This window comes from Onthophagus taurus, chromosome 7, assembly GCF_036711975.1.
Source record: "Onthophagus taurus isolate NC chromosome 7, IU_Otau_3.0, whole genome shotgun sequence".
NCBI classification, from domain to species: Eukaryota; Metazoa; Arthropoda; class Insecta; order Coleoptera; family Scarabaeidae; genus Onthophagus; species Onthophagus taurus.
The window spans coordinates 34,108,127-34,129,154 of NC_091972.1; the positions used below are offsets into that span (position 1 = coordinate 34,108,127).

At 35.6% G+C, this 21,028-nt stretch overlaps 1 protein-coding gene across 1 annotated transcript in view; it reads left to right on the forward strand.

Annotated features, from left to right (window-relative positions):
* The window catches only part of LOC111418754 (neural cell adhesion molecule 2-like), a 455,796-nt gene that overhangs the window by 396,855 nt on the left and 37,913 nt on the right, over positions 1–21,028 (forward strand). The window contains exon 7 of the mRNA XM_023051417.2: positions 8,823–8,967. Coding sequence (XP_022907185.1) covers positions 8,823–8,967 — 145 coding nt within the window. The remainder of the gene's footprint in view (positions 1–8,822; positions 8,968–21,028) is intronic.

A 21,028-nucleotide genomic window follows, 5' to 3' on the forward strand; every position in this document is an offset into this window, starting at 1 on the left:
TTTATAGTTGATTGTGCTCATAAACTTTTCAATATTTTCCGAATGAGACTCCAATTGTCTTATTCGTTTCTATTGTTGACATTGTCAAATCTTAGAGCTCTTCCTAAAAGATGAAATCGTTCCGGTGACATCGTTAGTCTAAAGCAAGCAGGTGTAAAAATGGAATTAGCCCAATGCTCTTTAGTATTTACATATTGAGACTACTGTACTGCAACCATGTACAGCAGATCAATAAAAGTGCATATTTCTGTAGTATCTGTGTCAACGACATTGTGTGTATATACAAGATAGCTGAAATATCTTGAGATAGATATTAAAACTGCTCCAATTCTCTTTTTTTGTCAAATAACAAATATTTACCGATTTAATTATTTAATTAACGTGATTTAATTATTATTTCGGAATTCTTCATTAACACAACAAATATAGATACAAAGTAACAAGTTGATTGACTACGTTTGAAACGTCCCTTTTTCCTGCATGTGGCGGTTAGATCCAATTTTAGGTAATATTTTCATTCGATTTTGGTGAATTGTGCCCGGCGCGATTGCGGTCGAACCGAATAACGGCCGAACACAATTTAGTAATTGGGTTGTACCTCAACAATTTTTTATCCCTCGATCTGAACTTGTTCGGCCTTTCTGGTTATTTGAATTAAAAATATCTAATTATTCCGAAACCAATATATCACTGAGACGAACCTTTAATTTTTGTTTAAAGCGATTTTCAAAGTACTAACTATGTTCTCGCATAAAGCAAATTGAAATCACTACTTGCACAATCGTACAAACTAAATTGCTAATTTATGAACGGGTGACCGTTCCTTTGACCGTTGGAAAGTGCTTGTAGTAATGAAACGCCAAGTTCAAACGAACGTTTCATCATCTCGCAAAGTAGGTCGCATTGTCAAATTGATTCTTGTTGTATATACAACCAGAAATTCTCATTCTGGTGCATTCGGCAAACTAATGTTCACTCCTGACAAAATCAAACTTCAACTGTGGTTTACCGTCACATTTGCGTATATGAACCACGTTCGCGTGTAACTTTCGTCGTTTGTTTGTAATTTACTGTTTCTGCTATAACTTTTCACTCGACATTACATGCGAATATCATATTAAATATAAATAGACGGATGTATTAGGCAGGTATTCATTTTCGAAATGTCAAAACTTTAATAATTTTCATTTTTAAATATTATTATTTATAATTTTTTCTTTAGAATGTTGATATATTAATTTGTTTTTTAACTAAAATTTTCAATACCGTTTGAAACGAACACAAAATAATATTTGTAATGTAATTTCAAGTAGTGCAATTCTGTTTCGTGTACCGTTGGAAGATCACGAACGTTACGTATACTAGACGTCGTTGTCTGCAACCATTGAAGTTCCGTTTTTATTCCATGCAGTTTTAATTTTGCCCGGGTCTCTGCTCAATACACTAATGGTTCCTGCACGGGCATTGCCGTCGCTCGCTAATACAATAATAATGTTTGCGTCCTGGTTGGGTTAGCGGCACGAGCCTGCACGAAGCCGTTTGATCGTCTTCCACGAATACAACCTCACTCTATTTCGATCGATTCGGCCGTTTGGATCCGAAAGCGGAATAAATATTTAACGGTACTGAAGAGATTCTGTAAATATACTGTGCAAGGTACATTGTGGAAAATGCACCCTTATTGCTAACCAAAGGAATTGCCACCCTTAAAGCAAATAAGTACTGTAGAGTCTTTGCTGTACAACTGCAAGGAGTAGATACGTGGTCAGCAGAAACAGAATTCGTAAGAGTTATTTTAATGGTATCACTTTTGAGAGGGTTTCGTTGGCTGCAATTTCCTTAAACTAAATTATTATTTTACGGGGAAGAAAAAAACGTTTAATGTACATCTTTGGTTAAAAAATTAATTCTAAAATTATAAAACGTGTATTTAAAGAAATAATTTCATTATTGATCACCCCATGATAATCATCATAATTTAAACGCGATAATAATCTTTCGTTTTCCAGTTTCAATTTCTGTTGGTAATTGCATTGGTGGGTCTAATCACTCTAACCTATAAAATGCCCGGTTGGCAAATACGTTTTTCTCGTACATAAAACTGCAATCATACAAATGGCACTAATTACTATATACATTCTTATATTTCATATAACACAATATTATATAGGGTGAATCAGTAGACACACATCATAGGAACAAATAAAGCTCGTTACCTGCACACCGAGGTTCTATTAACTGCAGTTGATAGTTGATTGGAAAATGAATATTATTCCAACAAGCTTAGAACTGAAAAAAATGGAATTATAGTGTTACCCATACTTATGTATTGACCGATTATACCGGGAATTTCATATAAGTCGCAAAATATGAATGCAGTAACCATAGTTACGAAACTAGTATGCACTTGTACTGTCCCTCATAAAATGCAACATAGCTTAATAATATAGGCATTGGGTAGTTTTACAAAGGAAAAATTTTGCTTGGAAAAAGGTGACGTCCTTATGATAATGAGTTTTCGACCATCTTAAGAGACGCACGGCTAAACCCGAATGTTTCTGGTTTTACGTCTAGTGTTAGTTCTACTTTTCGTTCAATAAAAATATACCACAATTAAACGCTAAATAACAATTAAAACGAGAACTAACAATAAACCTACAACTAGAAACATTCGGGTTTAGCCGCACGTCTCTAAAAACGGCTAAACCGGATTGATTCTAGTTCTAGGTCTGGCGTTGGTTCTAGTGCAAAACTATAGCTAACACTAAACTGAAAACTAGAAACATTCGGATTTAGCCGCACGTTTCCCAAGACGGCTAAACCCGAATGATTCTAGTTCTAGGCCTTGTGTTAGTTCTAATAGTAGTGTTAGTCTAGTTTTATTTCTTATTCAGCGCTAAATTGTTGTATATTTTTATTGATCTATAATGGACACTGCAATACGAGGAATATTAATCCGTTATATCAAGGTTTTACTGCTATGTCAAATTATATTGGCATGATACATTTTATGTGGGACAAAGTAAGTAGGTACGCCCTGGTTTCTATGCACATATATTTTTGTACATTGCATCTTAAGTAAAATTCACTTCAAATTGATAGTTCAACGCATTAGTTAGTCATAAAATGTTATCGTTTTTCTAATCAATCTGGCAAAGTTGACAAATTCATGAAATATAAGTCTTCCTCTTCAAGCGATAGGACCTAGTCCTGTCACAAAATAAAAAATAATAACACGTTGAAAGTATTTTACTAGATCGGTGCTATATATAGCTTTATATATAGCATATATCTACATAGGTTTCGAGAAATTTGTTTGAAAAAATTAAAATTGATAGAAAACACACAATAAATAAGTTAAAAGTTGTTAAATAAGTTAAAATGTGTTAAATAATTGTAAAAAGGACGTTAACATGAACAGGTAGGAGGAGGAACTTCAGCGTTTTTTTGCTTTTTGCTTTGAATTTTCCAACGATGGATCAGGAAATACTAGCCTAGTCCTGTCTGTTCTGCCTCATTCTCTCTTGTGATAAGGATGTCCAGCTTTCCTGTCAGCGTTTAGATGATCTTCCAATTAGACGCTTGGTTCCTGGTCTTTGTGGTTTTGTCCGTTTAGCTATTCGTGTCGGACTTATCCTATCAAGAAGATCCCTTCATTGCCGACGTTGTGCTCTCGTCTATCTCACCACGTCCTGCACTCCCAGATTTCATTATGTTCTCATTTAGTAGTCTGTCACGGAGTGTAACGCCTTTTATACTTTTTAAGGTTCTTATTTCTGCAGTCCTCTTTATGGCTTTTTTTGGGGCATGTTTTAGCATGTTTTAGCTCTACGTTCTAGTCCGCATAGGTGAGTACAGGTATATTCGGACTTTGCTTTCTACACCCATGTACTTGTTGCGCTAAATTATTACATAGTAAGGCAATCTGATATTTTCGCTGGATTATTTGTTTTACATTTTATATGGCAAGTATAATAGGGTTCTGTTTTCAAATCTCCTTTTCGTCTTACAAGTTCCAATTTTTCTTTAAAAAAACATGATTTGCTTTATTTAATACACGCATCTTCTTTATTGGTTTATCATCATTCGTTTGTCATCATTCGAAGATGGTTTATATTTTGATATTATTTCCCTGCTCTGACCGATATCGATTACTTTCAAATCCTGTACAAAGATAATGTAATAAAGTGACAATGTAATAGGAAAGTAAAGGTATCTGTGCAAAAGAAATATCATTTCTGCAAATTAGTCTATGAAGATTATATTATGCGACCACGTTATGCGCAGAGATGAACATCATATTGTAAGAAAAGCGCTAAGCGTCCCGGAGAAGAGGAAGAGGGCAATCCCCTTTTACCTCATGGGCTAGCATGACCAAGCCCATAAATGAATATAATTTATCTTAACAAACAACCCAGCACAAAATGTCATGGAGTAAAAATATTAAGAGAGCAGACTTCATATAAAGTGGAAATGAGCAAAGAAAAAGAAAAAATCCTCGAAGATAATACTCGCGTTATAAACTTATTGCAGTTATTCATTAATATTGCAGCTTCGGAGAAGAATACTTCGGAAAGCAGGAAAATTAGATAAAACTGTTGCTCCATCAACAGGATCAGTTTTTTGTCAAATGTTAACTATACCAACAAGTTTCTGTTTGAGTTTACGGTGCCACAAGCCAAAATGTTATGTTTGGAAGACCAAGTTACAATTGACCCCTTTACTTCCAAATTAGTTTCTGCTTTGTTACTTTGCTTTACAGTACATCGACACTACAATGCCCAAACGGCATAAATGATATTTACTTGATCTGCCAGGACACACACAAAAATTCGACATATCAAAATTAAGCTAATCAAGTGCAATACATTACATTTAAACTTCGCATAATTTTTTATTAACTTTTGGGTATATATTGCCTTAAGGATGTTTACTTCTTAAATTTGATCTAGTTTTCATCTACAATCATTTTTTACTAGACAAGTATTGGGCGAAAATCTTTATTGGAAGAACGTCCAGATAGATTTGTTCCATTACTCCTGACATTCGGTTATATTGTTTTGAGACTGGTATATAATTAATAATTTTGAAATTCACAGCTAGCTAAACCGTTTAATTTGATATTTTCAATAATTTGTTGACTAAATTTTGTATAACTATTTACTATGATTTCCTTCAATTTGGAATCAATTCCCCTTAAGAAAAATGTGCCGACATATTGCTATTATTATTATTATTATTGCAGCCGGGCTGAGGAGAGCGGCCCCTCTCGTTACCGCGACCTATAAGATCTATTGTAACTTTAGCCCTCCAAAGGTTTAGGGCAAATGTAGGTCCTTAATGAACCTTAGTATTGTCCTGAGATCTTGAACCTTTATGTCGGTAGGTAACAGGGGAGTTTTACCTAAGACGTTGTGCCTTAGACGGCCTCTGGCGAGGCAATTGCACAGTATATGTTCAGCAGTTTCTGACTCGTCGTTGCATAGTCGACAAGTTTGATCCTCAGCTTGTCCAATGTGGAAGAGGTGGTATTTTACGGGCACATGACCGGTCAGGTAGCCTGAGAGCGTTCTTAGATCCCCTTTGCTGACGCATAAAACCTCTTTGGTTTTGTTTTGCGACGGAGTTATCGTACTCTTCGCTTGTCTGTGACCTGGAAGTTCTTTCCAGCGTAAGGCTATCTTTGAAGCCTCCCAGTTGGTGATCTCCCTTATTTGTTTTAGGTGGCTTTTTTGTAGTCCACATCCAGGTTGGGGTCCAATGAAGGGCGTATTTGCTGCCTCTTTGGCCAGCTTGTCGGCCTTCTCATTGCCCTCAATGTTGCTGTGACCTGGAACCCACCATAGGGTAACATCATTGCCCCTAGCGAGTTCTCTCAGGTTGTTGGTACACTCTCTGATCAGTGCGGAGAAACACGTGTAGGCCAGAATTGCCTTTAAGGCGGCCCGACTGTCTGTGAAAATGTTTATGGATGCACCTTTTTGTCCCTTCTGTAGGTTCAAAGCGGTGCAGAAGTTTATAGCAAGAACTTCTGCTTGGAAAATTGTTAAGTCCGAGCTGAGGGGCAATTTGATGTGGCTATTTGGTCCACTGATGCCCATGCCTACTCCAGATCTTACTGTCTTTGAAGCATCGGTGTACCAGGCTAGGGCTCCTCTTTTTAGTTGAGGCCCTCCCTTCGCCCAATCATCTCTGCTACAAAATATGACCTTATACGGTTGGTTGAAATTGTATTCCGTCGGTATGAGGTCCGTTTTAATTTCAATCAGGTGATTTAGACATGGGTCCTTGAGGATCTCGAGGTGTCCTCTGAGGTTACCCTGCATCAACTTGAGTGAAGAAACTGTTTTCAGTGATAAGGCACTTAAGGCTGCCTCCTTTTGTATATATATGTGGAGCGGTGTGAGACCGAGTAGGGCTTCCAAAGCAGCCGTCGGACAGGATCTCATTGCACCCGTTATGTTAACCGCTGGATTTGTGCCAGCTGTTGTTGAGCTGTCTTATGTTTAGTTTTTGGCCACCAAACCAATGAGGCGTAGGCGACCATGGGTCTGATTATTGCTACGTAGGCCCAATGAGCCATTCGTGGTTTGAGACCCCAGTTCCTTCCTAGGAGCCTGCGGCAGATCTGGTTTGCCATGATGGCCTTTTTCCTCACCTTATCTAAGTGTGAGTTCCAGTTTAGTTTACTGTCAAGTATTACCCCTAGGTATTTAGTTTCTGTTTTGAGGTTAATAGTTCTGCTTTCAATGGAGGGTGCTTTTATTTGTAGCTTCCTTCTCCGAGTGAAAGGGACTATTTCGATTTTATCGGGATTGATGCTGAGCCCATTGCTTCTGCACCAAGTACTGGTGAGTAGTAGGACTTTCTGCATTAGCTGAGTTATGATTGAATATTTACCTCGGATTGTGATTACCAGGTCATCAGCATACCCTTGTATCTTAAATCCGTTTTTAGTTAGGGTGTTCATCAAGTCATCAACTACCAGGCACCATAATAGAGGTGATAGCACTCCCCCTTGGGGACATTCTCTTAGCGCCTTTATAGTCAGCAACTCGCCTCCCAGACTGGCTGTGATCTGCCGACTTTTCAACATGGCTATACACCACTTGATTGTAGACGGATGTATGTCTTTTACGTTTAGAGCCTTCTCTATGGATTCATATGAGGTGTTATCAAGACATATTGCTATTGAAAAGTGTCACATATCACAAACTTTAAGTATCATAGCACATTTTTAGGTAATGGGATATTGCGATGCGAACGACTTTCACATTTCAGAATTGCCTTGAAACTGCCAGTGTCGTTCCTCTGGTGGAATCCTCTCCAAACTTTTATCTTTGCCCTTATCTATCAGAATAATATGCGCTAAAATAATGTCACAATTTCAACTTTCAGGTTTGATGGTATTTTATACAAGTTTTCTATGGGCAGTTCCATCAATCCTAAATTTTGATCTGTTCTAAACTCATTAAAGGTCTTTATACACTTATTACAAGTAATTATGAAGTCAAAATTATACTTGAAGTTTTGATGTACACAACTAAGCGCATTTGATCGATATGGATTTTAAGAAAAAATATTATGATATGATCATGCTGCATATTGATTATAACTTCTTTTCATAATGTCGAACTTACTTCTGGAATCCTTAACCTTACCTACATGCGATTTTGTCTGATGAGGTGAAGATCTGATGAAGGTTTGATTTTGTGAAGCAGAGCTTTCCTACGATATAGTTGCGGTTTTTTAAATAACACTATGTATATAATAAGTGCAGAAATTAATCACTTCTGTTAGTTTTTGATTGGCTTAAAGAAGTCTTAAAGTGTAAACCACGTCTCCGTACACAATGTAGTAGTTGTTGTGAATTGAAAGTTTCGAGAATGGCGCCACGTCGACACCGTTTCACCATTTGGCTACGTGAACAATCCGTTTCAGTTAAAACCGGCGGCGGCCAAAAAGTTCGGCAAGCGTTCGTTCGTTTGTCCGCCCTCAAAGTTGTACGTCAGTCGACGATGAGACTGTTGAAAACTTTTGACGCCCAACAAAAGTTGGCGAAACTGACGCCACGCCGCGTTTGCCACCCTCGAACTCCTCTTACCATGTTACCATCGTTTTTAAGCATCATTTCAGTTCGTGCAGAATTTTAACCACTTTTTTAATATAAATTTCTTATTCATTCTGTTAGTTTTTAATTAGTGTTTTTTAATCCTTTAATTTAAAAACCTCTAAATAAATTTTAGTTTATAACATTACGGTTTTGTAGAATACAAATAAACTGTGAGCGAAGTTATAAAAAAAGAAACGTGGCAAAACCACAAACTGAATGATATTTTCAAATCGTTGTCAATTTTTTCGCCATTTATCCTGTCCGTCCGTTATGCGGAGGCTTGTTTCCGAGCGCGTCGTGTTTATTTTCCGTTTCGTTGCCCAAAAATAAAACGCACATTGCATAAACGTGATAAATACGCACGAAAACGCCGAAATTTCATTTTTACCTCGATTAAAAAAGTCGATTTTTCCGCATTTTAACTATTAACATGTTGTTGGAGGAAATATTTGGATTGTGCACATACATCCATTAAACATCACATAAAATTGGACAACCTCACAAAAAACGATATTAACGTCATCAATAACACCAACAAAAAATTATCAACAAATACAAAAAAGCGTTCCTTTACTTAAGACTAAAACGTAAATTTTTCATTCTTTCTTTGTAACTCCCGCTTTTATTCAGCGCTCGTACAATGTATTTGAAACTACTTTGAAGTCTGACGCGTTTCAGCAAACAAGTATAATGTATATGTATTTTTCAGACATCCAGGGACGGGAACACAACGACGAGCACTCTGTCATTCGTAGCCAGCAAGGAAGATGATGGAAAGTATCTGTCATGCAAGGCGGAAAATAAAGTGCTCTCTACCGAGGGTATTGAAGACGGTTGGAAATTGGAAATCCATTGTGAGTAAACAATCAAAATTAAATGTTACATTTAAACGACGTAACACTTAATTGTAACTAAGTGTTAAGTTCAAACTCAAAATGACTTGTTGTTGTTAAGTTGTGATGTTTATTCTTGTACAATTAATATCAATAAATGTAATTCCTAAAACTTTGCTAAGAAATAATACAAATCACGATTTGAGCCAAAAGTATTTACTAAACATGGATAAAATATATATAGATGCCTCAGATTTTACTTGCATCTACCTCTATTTCAGACACATGCAGATATCGTGATTATCGCGTTTCAATATTAATGTAATAGACGTGTTAAAAGGATTCAGCATTCTAATGCATCTTTTTGGGTATAAGATTTTTTGTGAGTCTGAAGGTAACAGCTCACGAATGATGAATGATTTATCACCACTCCTAGCTTTTCTTGCACTGTTGCAAAACTTTAAAAATTCTTAGAAAGTCAAATGCCCTTGAAGCATATAAGTGTATCGTTGAGTTCAACATCGATGTGAATTTCCTCTTTGAGTCATGACGATAAAATGGATTTTGTGTTGAAAAGATGCTGTTAATTCTCATCTCAAATGTGAGGTACACTGACAAATATGAAATAAAAGAGGACTTTTTATTTTGTCTGCCACTATTCGGTTTTACCACTGGAGAAGAAATATTGCAAGTACATTACATTACATTACATAGAATACATATCGGGTAGGCGGCCCAACCAACCTTGCACCGCGACCCTAAGGATCTATTGTACCCCGATAGATATCGTTATCAAATTTCACCGTGCAGTCCAATGCTCTTAACGAACATTAATACCTTGCTCGGCGAAAGGTCATTCAGATCTTTTGAGGAGATAAACTGCGACCCAAAAATAGAGAATCTGATACGGTTAACGACAGGGCAGTGGCATAAAACATGCTCAACCGTCTCTGCTTCCTCCGCACATAGTCGGCATTCAACATCGTCGGCTAAACCCAACAAGTGGAGGTGTGCTTTTAATCGGCAGTGCCTAGTAAAAACACCCATTAGAACTTTTATGCTACTACGGGCAAGTCCTAAAATATTCCCGGGTTTGACAGTGGCGATGTTAATAAACACCTTAGCATGTCTCATTCCAGGAGAACTGGTCCACAGTAGGCGAAGTCGCTCTTCAGCCCACAGTCCAATCCTATATTTGGCCATCGCAAATGATACACCAACTGCTGGTTCCGGCCCCACAAACGCTTCAACGCTGCCATCTCGTGCTAGCTTATCTGCCGCTTCATTGCCAGCAACCCCAGAGTGACCCGGGACCCAGATCAGAGAGACTCTGTTATCACAACTCAGTGTGTTTAATGTTCTCTTACAATCATTAACCAGAGCCGACACCGTTTTCACGGCTTGCAACGCCTGGAGAGCGGCTTGACTGTCTGAGAAAATTCGTACTGTCATGTTCTTCACCCCTCTTTCAAGAAGGATTTTAGCACCCATGTCAATAGCAAATACTTCCGCCTGGAATACAGTACAGTACGTACCCAGGCTGTAGGCTTGCTTAATTCGAGATGTCTGGCAGTATACTCCTGCTCCTACCCCTTCAGGCGTTTTTGATCCATCTGTGTACAAGCAAATGTCTGTCCGAACCAGAGAATTTTCATTTTCGATCCAGGACTGCCACTTAGGCAGTACAATCTGGTATCGAGCATTAATCACTGATAGTGATACCGCGAAATCTGACGGCATTGATAGCACAGTATCAGTGTTTATATTGTCTTCCGCAGCCCATTGGTAGGACATGTCGGAACAGTTTTGAGCATATTGCTTAAATCTGTAAATGGTTGTTCTAGCCACTTTCTCTATATGCAAATGCAGAGGAATATTCCAAGTAACAGACTAGTACTTTAGTGAGCATAATTTGGAATGGCACAACTGCTTAAGCATTTGCACAGACGGAGTAGCAGATACGACAGCAAAAATTAAGGAATTTGTAACCAGGGCTTCTGGAAAAAATTCTAATATTAAAAATTTATATTGCTTTTTACACAGGGAAGTACTGATGACGAACTCTCTGCCTAATGTATTGTTGTCTGTCTTACAAGAAGTTGTAAAATTTGTCAATTACATAAAGTCGCGACCTCTGAACTCTCGTCTGTTTAATGCAGTGTGTCAGTAAATGGGAGATCATCAGTCACTTTTGTTTCTTACAGAAGTACGATGGCTATATCGCGGAAAAGTGCTTTCTCGGATTTACGAATTAAAAAATAAAACTCAGACGTTTTTAGAGGCCCAAGTATCAGATTTTGCTTCTCTGTTTAAACAAAAGAATGGGTAGCAAAGCTTGCATATCTGGCGGACATATTCGCTCAACAAAAAAATGCAAGGCAAGAATTCTAATATTTTAACATCATCGCACAAGATTGAAAGTTTTTGCGCTAAGTTGGAGTTATCGATCAGTCACGCTACCAATGGTAGTAATGAAATGTTCCCAAATGTGATGGCTGCCGATTCAAAAAAAAAGGTACAGGCTTCGATAGTGAAATACTTGGAGTTATTAGCAGAAAAAATGAACAGTTATTTTCCTAAGTGTAACCTGCAACTTATGGACTGGACACGAAATCCATTCTGAGATAGATAATGTTGATAATAAGTCAAAAACTAAGTGATCAAATAAAACTTTAGCACCAAAAGTCACTTTACATTAACCAAAATAATCTAAGCTATAAATGGTTTGTTTCTAATCCATATTTTGCTACTGTTCTGTCTATTTGCTATAGAGCATATTTTAACACTAACACTAATGTCGTGCTAAATGAAAAAATTATGTTTGTTCGTATTCCCCCATTACCACTCCCGGTTAGGGGGCTAATATCGTAGAGGGCTTATTTTACTGAATAAATCTTAATTTGTAACTAATTTACGATTTTCTTCAAAATCTTGTTCAAAAGTGTAACAGTTTTTTCACATTGTATGCTGATATAGCACCCAAAATTAAGCAACTCATTGTCAGTGTTTATTTTTCGTTCAAATTCTTTCTTTACGGTCTTTCTCGCTACTCTCAACTTCATTTCGCTAAGTAGTTTTAATTTAGCTTTTAATGAATCTAAATTATTCGTGCTATATAAAAGTTCATCTCTTGGAATTCCGCTTATTAAATTCTATTATAATGAGCAATCATCTAGTTGTACTCGGTTGAGCAATTCTTGCCATATATTTTTGTCGCTACTCTTTTTCTCTTCGTTTTATAAGCATCTAATGCTGTCAATACTGTTATTTATAGTGCAAATATATTTTTAGTAATAGGATTAAATCAATAACAATGTGATATTCATGGTTTTCTTGGAAAATCGCAGTAAAATAGTTAGTCTACATTTTATGTGACATGCCTTCGAATACTAAATCCGCTTAATGTTCACCGGAGCCGCTAAACTATCTCCTCGCGAACTTTTATTTATCTTCGCCTTAAGTTTGGAGCGGGTTCGCGTAAGAAGCTACAAAATTAATAGTCCCATCTGCAAGCTGAAATAATAAAAACACCTTTAAACGTTGCACTAAATCTTGTAACTTTGGAACGCATCCGTACGTCCGATTACTTTCGGTCCCTCTGCGTTCTCGGCAAACGTTTCGAGCGAACCTCGATCATAGTCACGAGTAAAAAAGCTCGTCTCTCTTTTTCGACGTCGGCTATTTAAAATTTAAAAAGAACAATTCATTCGGCTCCCTTTGTGGAAATCGTGCCTCAAAGCGAAATGGTTCCTGTTTTGTTGGTAAAATAACGTGTGAGAGAACCGCTGTGATAAAGAGACTCGTCGAATGTTCGCTAATCGTGAGAGTGAATATTCGAAAATGAAACGATACGATAACTTCATCAAAGCTTTAACATCTTTCTTTAATTAAACCTTTTTTCTCTTGTAATTATACTGAAAATTTAAAAATTTTTCCCCGGATTTCCGTGTTGTTCCGGCTTCGTAGCGGCAAAATTACGTGCCATGGTATGTTTTAACGTCGTTTTAACCTAACTAAATTTTTGAGACAAAAATTCTCATTAAGTCTGTGAAACATTAAAACCCCTCATTTGAATATTTCGCTGTCGGTTGCTCCTTTCTAATTACCAGGAGACCTTTGTCTTTACTTTTCACCAGCAGTCAAGATAATTTATGAAAAATGCGTGTATTAAGTTTAAGTTACGAAATTAATAAATTTAAACACTCTGTAGAAAGAAAAGGTTTAAATTAACTGTTTTCTTGATAAAATAAACAGAAATAAGTCCTAATAATTAGAAAAATAATGTAAAATGATACTATAATTACGGCACCTGTCGGCAAATATCATATTTATGTAAAAAGTCGATAGAACAGGTAATGGAGGAAGCTGTAAAATCATTGTAATTGCTAGCTTCTGGAAATAGTGTTGGTATATTTCGCTAAAACGTCTTCGCTAAAAGTGTAAATATTTCAGCATCTTCTATGTCGTCTGGAAAAATTGTTGTCATTGATATTTTGTCCAAGTATTATACTAGTAAAAAACTCGACCTTATCATGGAAAAGGTTGTTACGCCAATTTTTCGAGAACAAGTGGCACAATGGAGTTAATAATACTTTAAAGCAATCTGGAAACACCTGCAATGTTCATTTTGTCGAATACTTGGGTGACGGTGACTCAAAGACATAAAAGACATAAAAAGGTTAAGTATCTTGACACGACAATTAGGAGAAATACAGATTCTGTCAAGAGATGAAAACTGCTATATGAGCTTTGTACTTTTATGTGCTTTCAACTAATATAAAATTGTCGCATGAACTTTACCCGAACAAGGTTTTTTTTATTAAACCATCTCCACCAATTTTTCTAAGCGACAGCATATTAAAATCATGAACTCAAACGGGAAATTAATTATAGAGAAACATGATATTAAAAAGAAGTAATTATATCTGGAGTAGACTTTCCATGATCAAAGACCGAAATTTATACTGGAGCATGAGGTGACAGCAATAAAATAAATGAAAAACAGAAAAGCAGTATTAGGGTACCCTTATGACGAGATAATATCGTGGCTGAATTCTTAGACGAAAAAGGAATAAACCTGGATCACGGAAATTTTTAATAAAATCTATAACTCAGGAAATGTCCTTGAAAAGTGAGTACAATCAAAATTTATTGCATTGCCCAAAAAGCCAGGACCAAAAGAATGCGAAGAATATCTGACATCAGTCTAATAAGCCATGTGCTAAAGATGGTTCTTAAAATAATTCACAAAAGAATATACAAATGATGCGGAGAATGGATATCAAACAGTCAATTGGGGTTCATAAACGCAGTCGACACTATACATTATTAAAAAGCATTCAATCGACTTCACCATCAAATGATGATCAATATTCATAAAGATGCCAACTTGGATAACAAAGATCTCAGAATAATTTCAAATCTCTACTGGAACCCGACTGCGTGCTTGAGACTTGATGGAGAATAAACAGAGAATGTTCAAACCAATGTTCAAATTCAATCAAAATTAATAAAAACTGAAAGCCTATCCATTCTCTGTAAATGATCTTTATTCATATGAACATTTTGTCCATCTACTTCATGATTTCTACCATACACTGTTGGTGCGAAAGGAAAACCTTATTCCAAGTATCAGAACTCAATTCGGAACATTCTTTTTCAACAGCAAAAATTAATTCGTCTACAGTTTCTCAAGCATTAAAAAAGCCTAAATCTAAGACGTTAGTATCAGGACTATTGGGTGGCTGACATAACATTTTGATTTTAAATCCACTTCTATCTGAAGCTTCATTAAATTCATTGTCACCAGAGGGAATGTGTGGTTTGCGTTGTGTTGCTGGATCCAAATTATTTGGCGACGACCGGATCTTTGCTTGAATTTCGGGCAACAACGTTCCAATAATCATGTTCTTATACTCTTCTCTAGTGACATTAGAAACCACTTTCGTTTCAATGGTTTCCGCTGTCCGATTTTTACTGCTCCGTTTAGCAGGTTCCACAAATACAAAATGCCAACTTTTCCATTAAAGTTCTTGTTTTCAAAATGATTCCAACGTGGACGAGCCACAGCGGTTAAGAACATTACTTTTGTGAGAAAACGCTTACTTTTGCAGGCCGTGTGTCGTTCCTCTTCGCCTTCAACTAGGTAATAAGAGTACGTCTCAGTTGTTTTTGTGATGTAAAACCATTTCTCGTCTACATGAATTCGATCATAAATATCGATGAATTCGGGAGCTTTTGAAAATCGAGGGAAGTTTTCAATAAAATCTACAAAATTTTCAAGTCACAACATATCCCTCGAAATAAAAGTAAGATATCTGAGATACTAGGTCTTTTCCACACTGTCACAAGCCACAACTACAAAACTGGTAGTCGATGAGATGTAACTGTATAGCCGAATGCTCAGAATACCATAGACAGTTCACATGACGCAGAGGGAAGTGCTATAACGAATGAATAAGATACACAGAAAACTCGAGTACGTGGGACATGTCATAAGAAATCAACATAGATATTCCCTACTCCAATAAGTAATGCAAGGGAAACTTAAAGGAAAAGTAGGACTCGACAGAAGAAGAATCTCGTGGCAGCGGAGCCTTAGAACTTTTTTTAGGTTTGGGAAAGCCTTTGCAGAATTGTTTCGAGCTGCTTCAAACAAAATCGTATAGGCACCTCAAGAAGAAAAATAGTGATTTTAAAATTGTTTGAAAGGCAGAACTCAAAATGTTAAAAAGTACTTCAATAATATAGTTTGGCTACATACAGTCAATGGAGAAGCTGTTAGACGCACCAACTATTTTTTTTTTGTATTTCATGTTTAAAGCTTGTCCTTGGTGAAAGTATGGACAATACTATTTTTTTTAATTCTGTATTTACTACATATTCTGAAGAGAATTTAATATTTATTATTAATATTATATATTTATTAATATTTATGCAAGATGGCGCTTCCCGAAAACCCAATTTTATTAAACTCTACTAAAGGTTTTACATTAAATCTATAGTGCATCTATAATTTGGACAGGGGCTGTATACCACTTGACTTATTACTTACTTGACTTATTTTTTTGTATGTTTAAATAAGAAAAGTGCTTCCATGTAATGTTCTTGAGTTAATACAATGTTTTTCAAACTTTATCTAGCCGCGATACCAGCTAGGATGGCTATTTGTAAGACATAAAAACAAATAAAATTCGTGTAATTTCATTATTAACTTATTTTACGTTAGTAACATTAATTTAATAATAAATGTGATGGATAAGCCTACAAATCACTGCACATTTCCTCAAATACGACGTCGAAAATGGTATTAAACTCCACTGAGCCGTATCGTTTGAAAGGATATTCATCTTTGGGATCGTTGGGATATTCATCTTTTATTGAAATTCAAAATCTCTAAAATCCATGCCCTTAAATTTTACTTTCAAACTATTGTCATAAGATCACTTGATAATATTATCTATTTGTATCATTCTTTAAGAAAATGATGAACAAATTTACCACAGTCATCACTCGTCACACACTATAACATCTGTTTCTCTATGAATAATACAATAGGTCCAGTGTATTTAGTGATTTGCTTCAAATAAACATCTCCAATCATCCATAGCAGCCAATTCAAATTCTTTTCTACAAAACAGTCGTTCTTAATATTACATACATACTTATGCATCAAATGAGTATCTCTATTATTATCGGTCGCCTAGAATACTTTTAAAAGTAGCTTTCCAGCAAATTTACGCATCTCAAGTGATACTGAAATGCGTCTGTTGACAGATCTGTTTACAGCTTTAAATGTACAACTTTCGTTGCGAATGTATCTACACCTATTAGAGTTCTGCATAATTACACGTATTATGGAAAAAATCTGATAGGTATGGTTCTGTGTCAAGATTAATCACTCATTTTAGTTCAAAAATTTGTTTAGTTTGATAAGATACATTAATAACAGTACCTTAAAATCCTCTTGACTTTTAAATTTTCCTGAAATTCTTATTAGCCCAGCGATCTGAAAATATATAATATATATCTGAAAACCTTGATTCATGAAAAAGATTTTCCTACAATTACGATCAAATTCGTTTATCAGCATTAGGAGTTCTCTTCCTTTGGTCACAGCTTGTCGAGAACCACAGTAAATGTTTTATGCATTAAAGTCACCTATTTGAACTATTTATGGTGTTGGACTTGTAGCCTTTTATCCAGTATGGAGATTGACGTTTCTTGTTGGTCAAGGTTACAATTCTCTCGATTGTGGTAAGTTTCTTGAGTTACTTATACGATATAGATTAAATTTGTTAATTCTTTTTGTCATTTACAGTGTTGTACTTCTGCATTTCATTGGTGTTTGTAACTCTAAAACAACATAACTAGCTAAATTTGTTTCCCCACAACGTACACATTTTGGTTTACTACTTTTCGATTTAGTGCAACTGCCAGTCAATGTTTTCGCTTCGCTTTAAACTTATATTTATATTTCTTATGGATTTTTAATTTTTCCTTAATGGTTTTGATTGTAGAGGATGAATATCAACTGGTATAACGGTATTTACTGGCAGCAACACGTGGTGCATTATCAAAAATAATACGATTAACATGGTCACAAAATTCGTTAACATATTGATTAACATAACGATTTTTAAATATTACATCCCAGTAAATACAGTAAGTACAGTCTACGTTCAGCAAAGCATTTTTAATACTATTGAAGTTTGCTCGACTAAATATTTAATTGGTACAAAGACTAACCGGCAAAAGCTGTTGATAATGAAACTCCAAGGCAGGATGATGGACATCGATGCCAACAAACGGGTCATCGCAAGAACGCACAAAACATACCGTACCCATATTACACAAAATTAAATCGAACGTTCTACTATTGCAGTTAACAATGTTATTATACTGTACAAGGTTACAATAAGAAAACGTTAACAGAAATTCCGTTGAACGAGCATCATTAGTCAACATAGTAAAAGAAACCATATCACTGGGGGGAAGATAGACACAGCACAAGAGCTCGTTTATCACCAACATAGACGAAGAGCCACAAATCTGAAACGCTTCTTCATATAGCCACAAGAACACTACCATCATTCTCCTTATATAATAAAATATTTTTCTCCATCGCGTTTAGTTATGTCCTTTTGGTTCATTATAAACAATTTATTACAAAAAAAATGTTTCTATCGCCTTAATGGACTTCAATAACGAAAATCTTTTATTTTCTTCTTTTGGGAATTTCTAACTAAAATATGTTAACTAAGTTAAACCTGGTTATGGATTATTATGTCTGTTTGATCTATTATCAATAATTTATTTCTAAAATATTTTCCTCCATATCCTCTACTTTTTTAGTTATGATCAACTTTAGTAACAAAAATCGTCATTTTACACATTAACTTGCCCTGTTAGAAAATTTGAACTAACAATTCTTAATAATCAATTAATATCCAAAGTAATAAAAATCAATTAGTTTACAAACACTATAAGTCGAAGTGCTATAAGAAACGTAATATCACCATGTATAGAAAGAAAAGACGGTTAAGATTAGTTGACAATGGGAATACAACGTAGTCGTAGGAAGCTCTAATAAGATTGTTACTTCTTTGTTCGGTCGACTTCAAAGTAAATAGAGAAAAGTAAATGTTCAAGTTAAAAACACACCGCAGTTTCATTCGTTACAATAAACTGGAATTAAAGTAATTACGTTCAGTTTAAAAGTATTTCTATGAAATCGTTGGAAGTAGAAGTTATTTTCACTTTTGGAAAAAGGAAAATCTTTACAAACATTTTCTTTTTGATTTTTTTTTGTTTTAATACAAAATCTTGCTTGGGGCTAAGACAGGAGTACAATAACACGGTTATATTCTTTTCTTTTCCATTATACGACCTGTCTGAGTTGCCGAAGAGCTTTCTCCCATTGCCAGTTCGTCACTCTAGGGACACACTTCATGAGGTCGTCGTCGGAAATAAAATGGACCCGTTGTATATTTATACGTTATGACGTTCAGAGTCTCGGGTTTACGAGTTTTTTATATGATATTTACCGTTTTGCAAATGGCTCGCGCGCATCTGGAAATATACGTCAGTGCAGGGAACCATAAAAAAAAATAAAATTTTATTGTTACGACGCCTTGTAAAAATAATAACGAGGTCGCAATATGGAAAATGTGTTGCTGATTGCTCACAACCAAAAATTTACAAATTTTTATTATATTTCAATTGAAACAGGTGAAAGAAAATTATATAATATTGATTTAAAGGTAATTGAATTTATTTTCAATTTTAGGTTGAAGCTGGGGTGTATTAAAATTTAATAGAGTATAGGGAATATAGTGTTATTAATAAAATCCACAAAATTAATTCAAAGTATAAAGAGTCTTCTATGAGTATCAACGTCAATTATCAAAGGAAGTTTGTTCACGTTTTCGCAATTTCCCGTGAGCTGAGAAACGGTCGTTTCGTTCTTTTGCTTACTTCTCCTCCTCGGGCGGCAACGTAAAACCGTAACGTCCCCAAGCTCTTATGGAACCATTAGCCGTTTTATATATTTTATCGATTCAAGTTTACGGTCAATGCGATAAAATCTAGCCCGGGGACCGCCCTTAAAATTCATACAAAATATAAGAGTGAAGCGAAAGGGATTGTACAGGACCGGGTTTTTTTAAATACTACCGTCGCGTCGTCCGGACCGACCCTTTTTCTCAAATTAAATTTCGTTCTCTTTGTTGTCGCGAATTTTGTTCATCTCTCGTAATTACGTGGCCATTGAGTTATGGGTTAATTAGGGGTAGACGGATGGGGGAATTAATTTGTAGAGGCCTAGAAACGTAACGCAGTGTAACGTAATTACTGTGACTGACCAAGTGTCCGAAACATCTGTTCTCCAAATATCATACATTATATGATAAACCAAATTCTTATTAAATATAACATAAAAGCTTAATACAACAAATTATAAATTAAGAAACCAAATAAATATAAATCAAATATTTTTCATTCGAAATCGAAATCCTGCTCTGTATTCCCACAGGATATATTTTTAGCTTCTATGGTGGATCATTTACTCGATACCCCATCGTATCCTAACCCCATTTGTTATATGAGATATAAACGCGTCAAGAAAGTACACCGACAAAAAGGGCAACGTGAGCCACTTTCATATCGCTGTTGATGCGGTTTACGATGGTGGAGATGAGATTGGGTGTGGTTAAAGCCAACAAGAGATTTTCAAAGATCATTGCATTACAACGTAATCTTTATAATAGTTACAACAAAAAAGTTTTAACACAAAATTAAGAAATACTATTTCAGGCGGCAATGTTATCACAAATTCTTGAATGTTTCATTACACCGTCCTTAATTGCAGCAGAATCTTCTTTATTTTTTCTATCTTTATAAGCTTCTATACTCAGTGGTGAAAAGCACACAATTTAACAAATAGGAACTAATTAAATGTGATGTGAGCTTTTGCAAACCCATAAAAAAAATCAAATACTGAGAAGAAAATGCTTGTATCCTTTTATTTTTCATCTCTTCCGTTATTGAGATGACTGAAAAAGCCATGAATGAGTTGATGTGATGGTAGATTTAAAAGACGACACAAAACGACCGAAAGTTTTTGGGATTTCGACTAATGGTTTTATTTAATCTCAATTAAACTCTTTTCAAATCAAAACGTTGAAGCCAGTGGTGGTTTGAATGGCGACAATAGTTCCGAAGTTCATTTTCATTGTCACCTGTCCATATCATCATCAGTATGTTTGCTGTTACCAATGAATCTTATGGTACGCAATGACAAGTAAGAATAGTAAGGTTTGCATTGCTCAGACTTTCTTTATTTAATAAAATTGCAGATACTGCTGAACTACCTCTTCTAATTCTACTACAGTTATGTTAATACAATTACCATTGCTAATTGTAGCTAATTGTCTACTAGCCTAGAGTATCGGAACACTCTTTGCAATCATACATCGTATCTGTGCGTTTTCCTTAGCCGAGATCTTTGATGACAATTTATCACGCCCTTTTCCTACCTGTGGAAATAGTTTTAATAAAACGCACCACGGTTCATAAAAAGCTT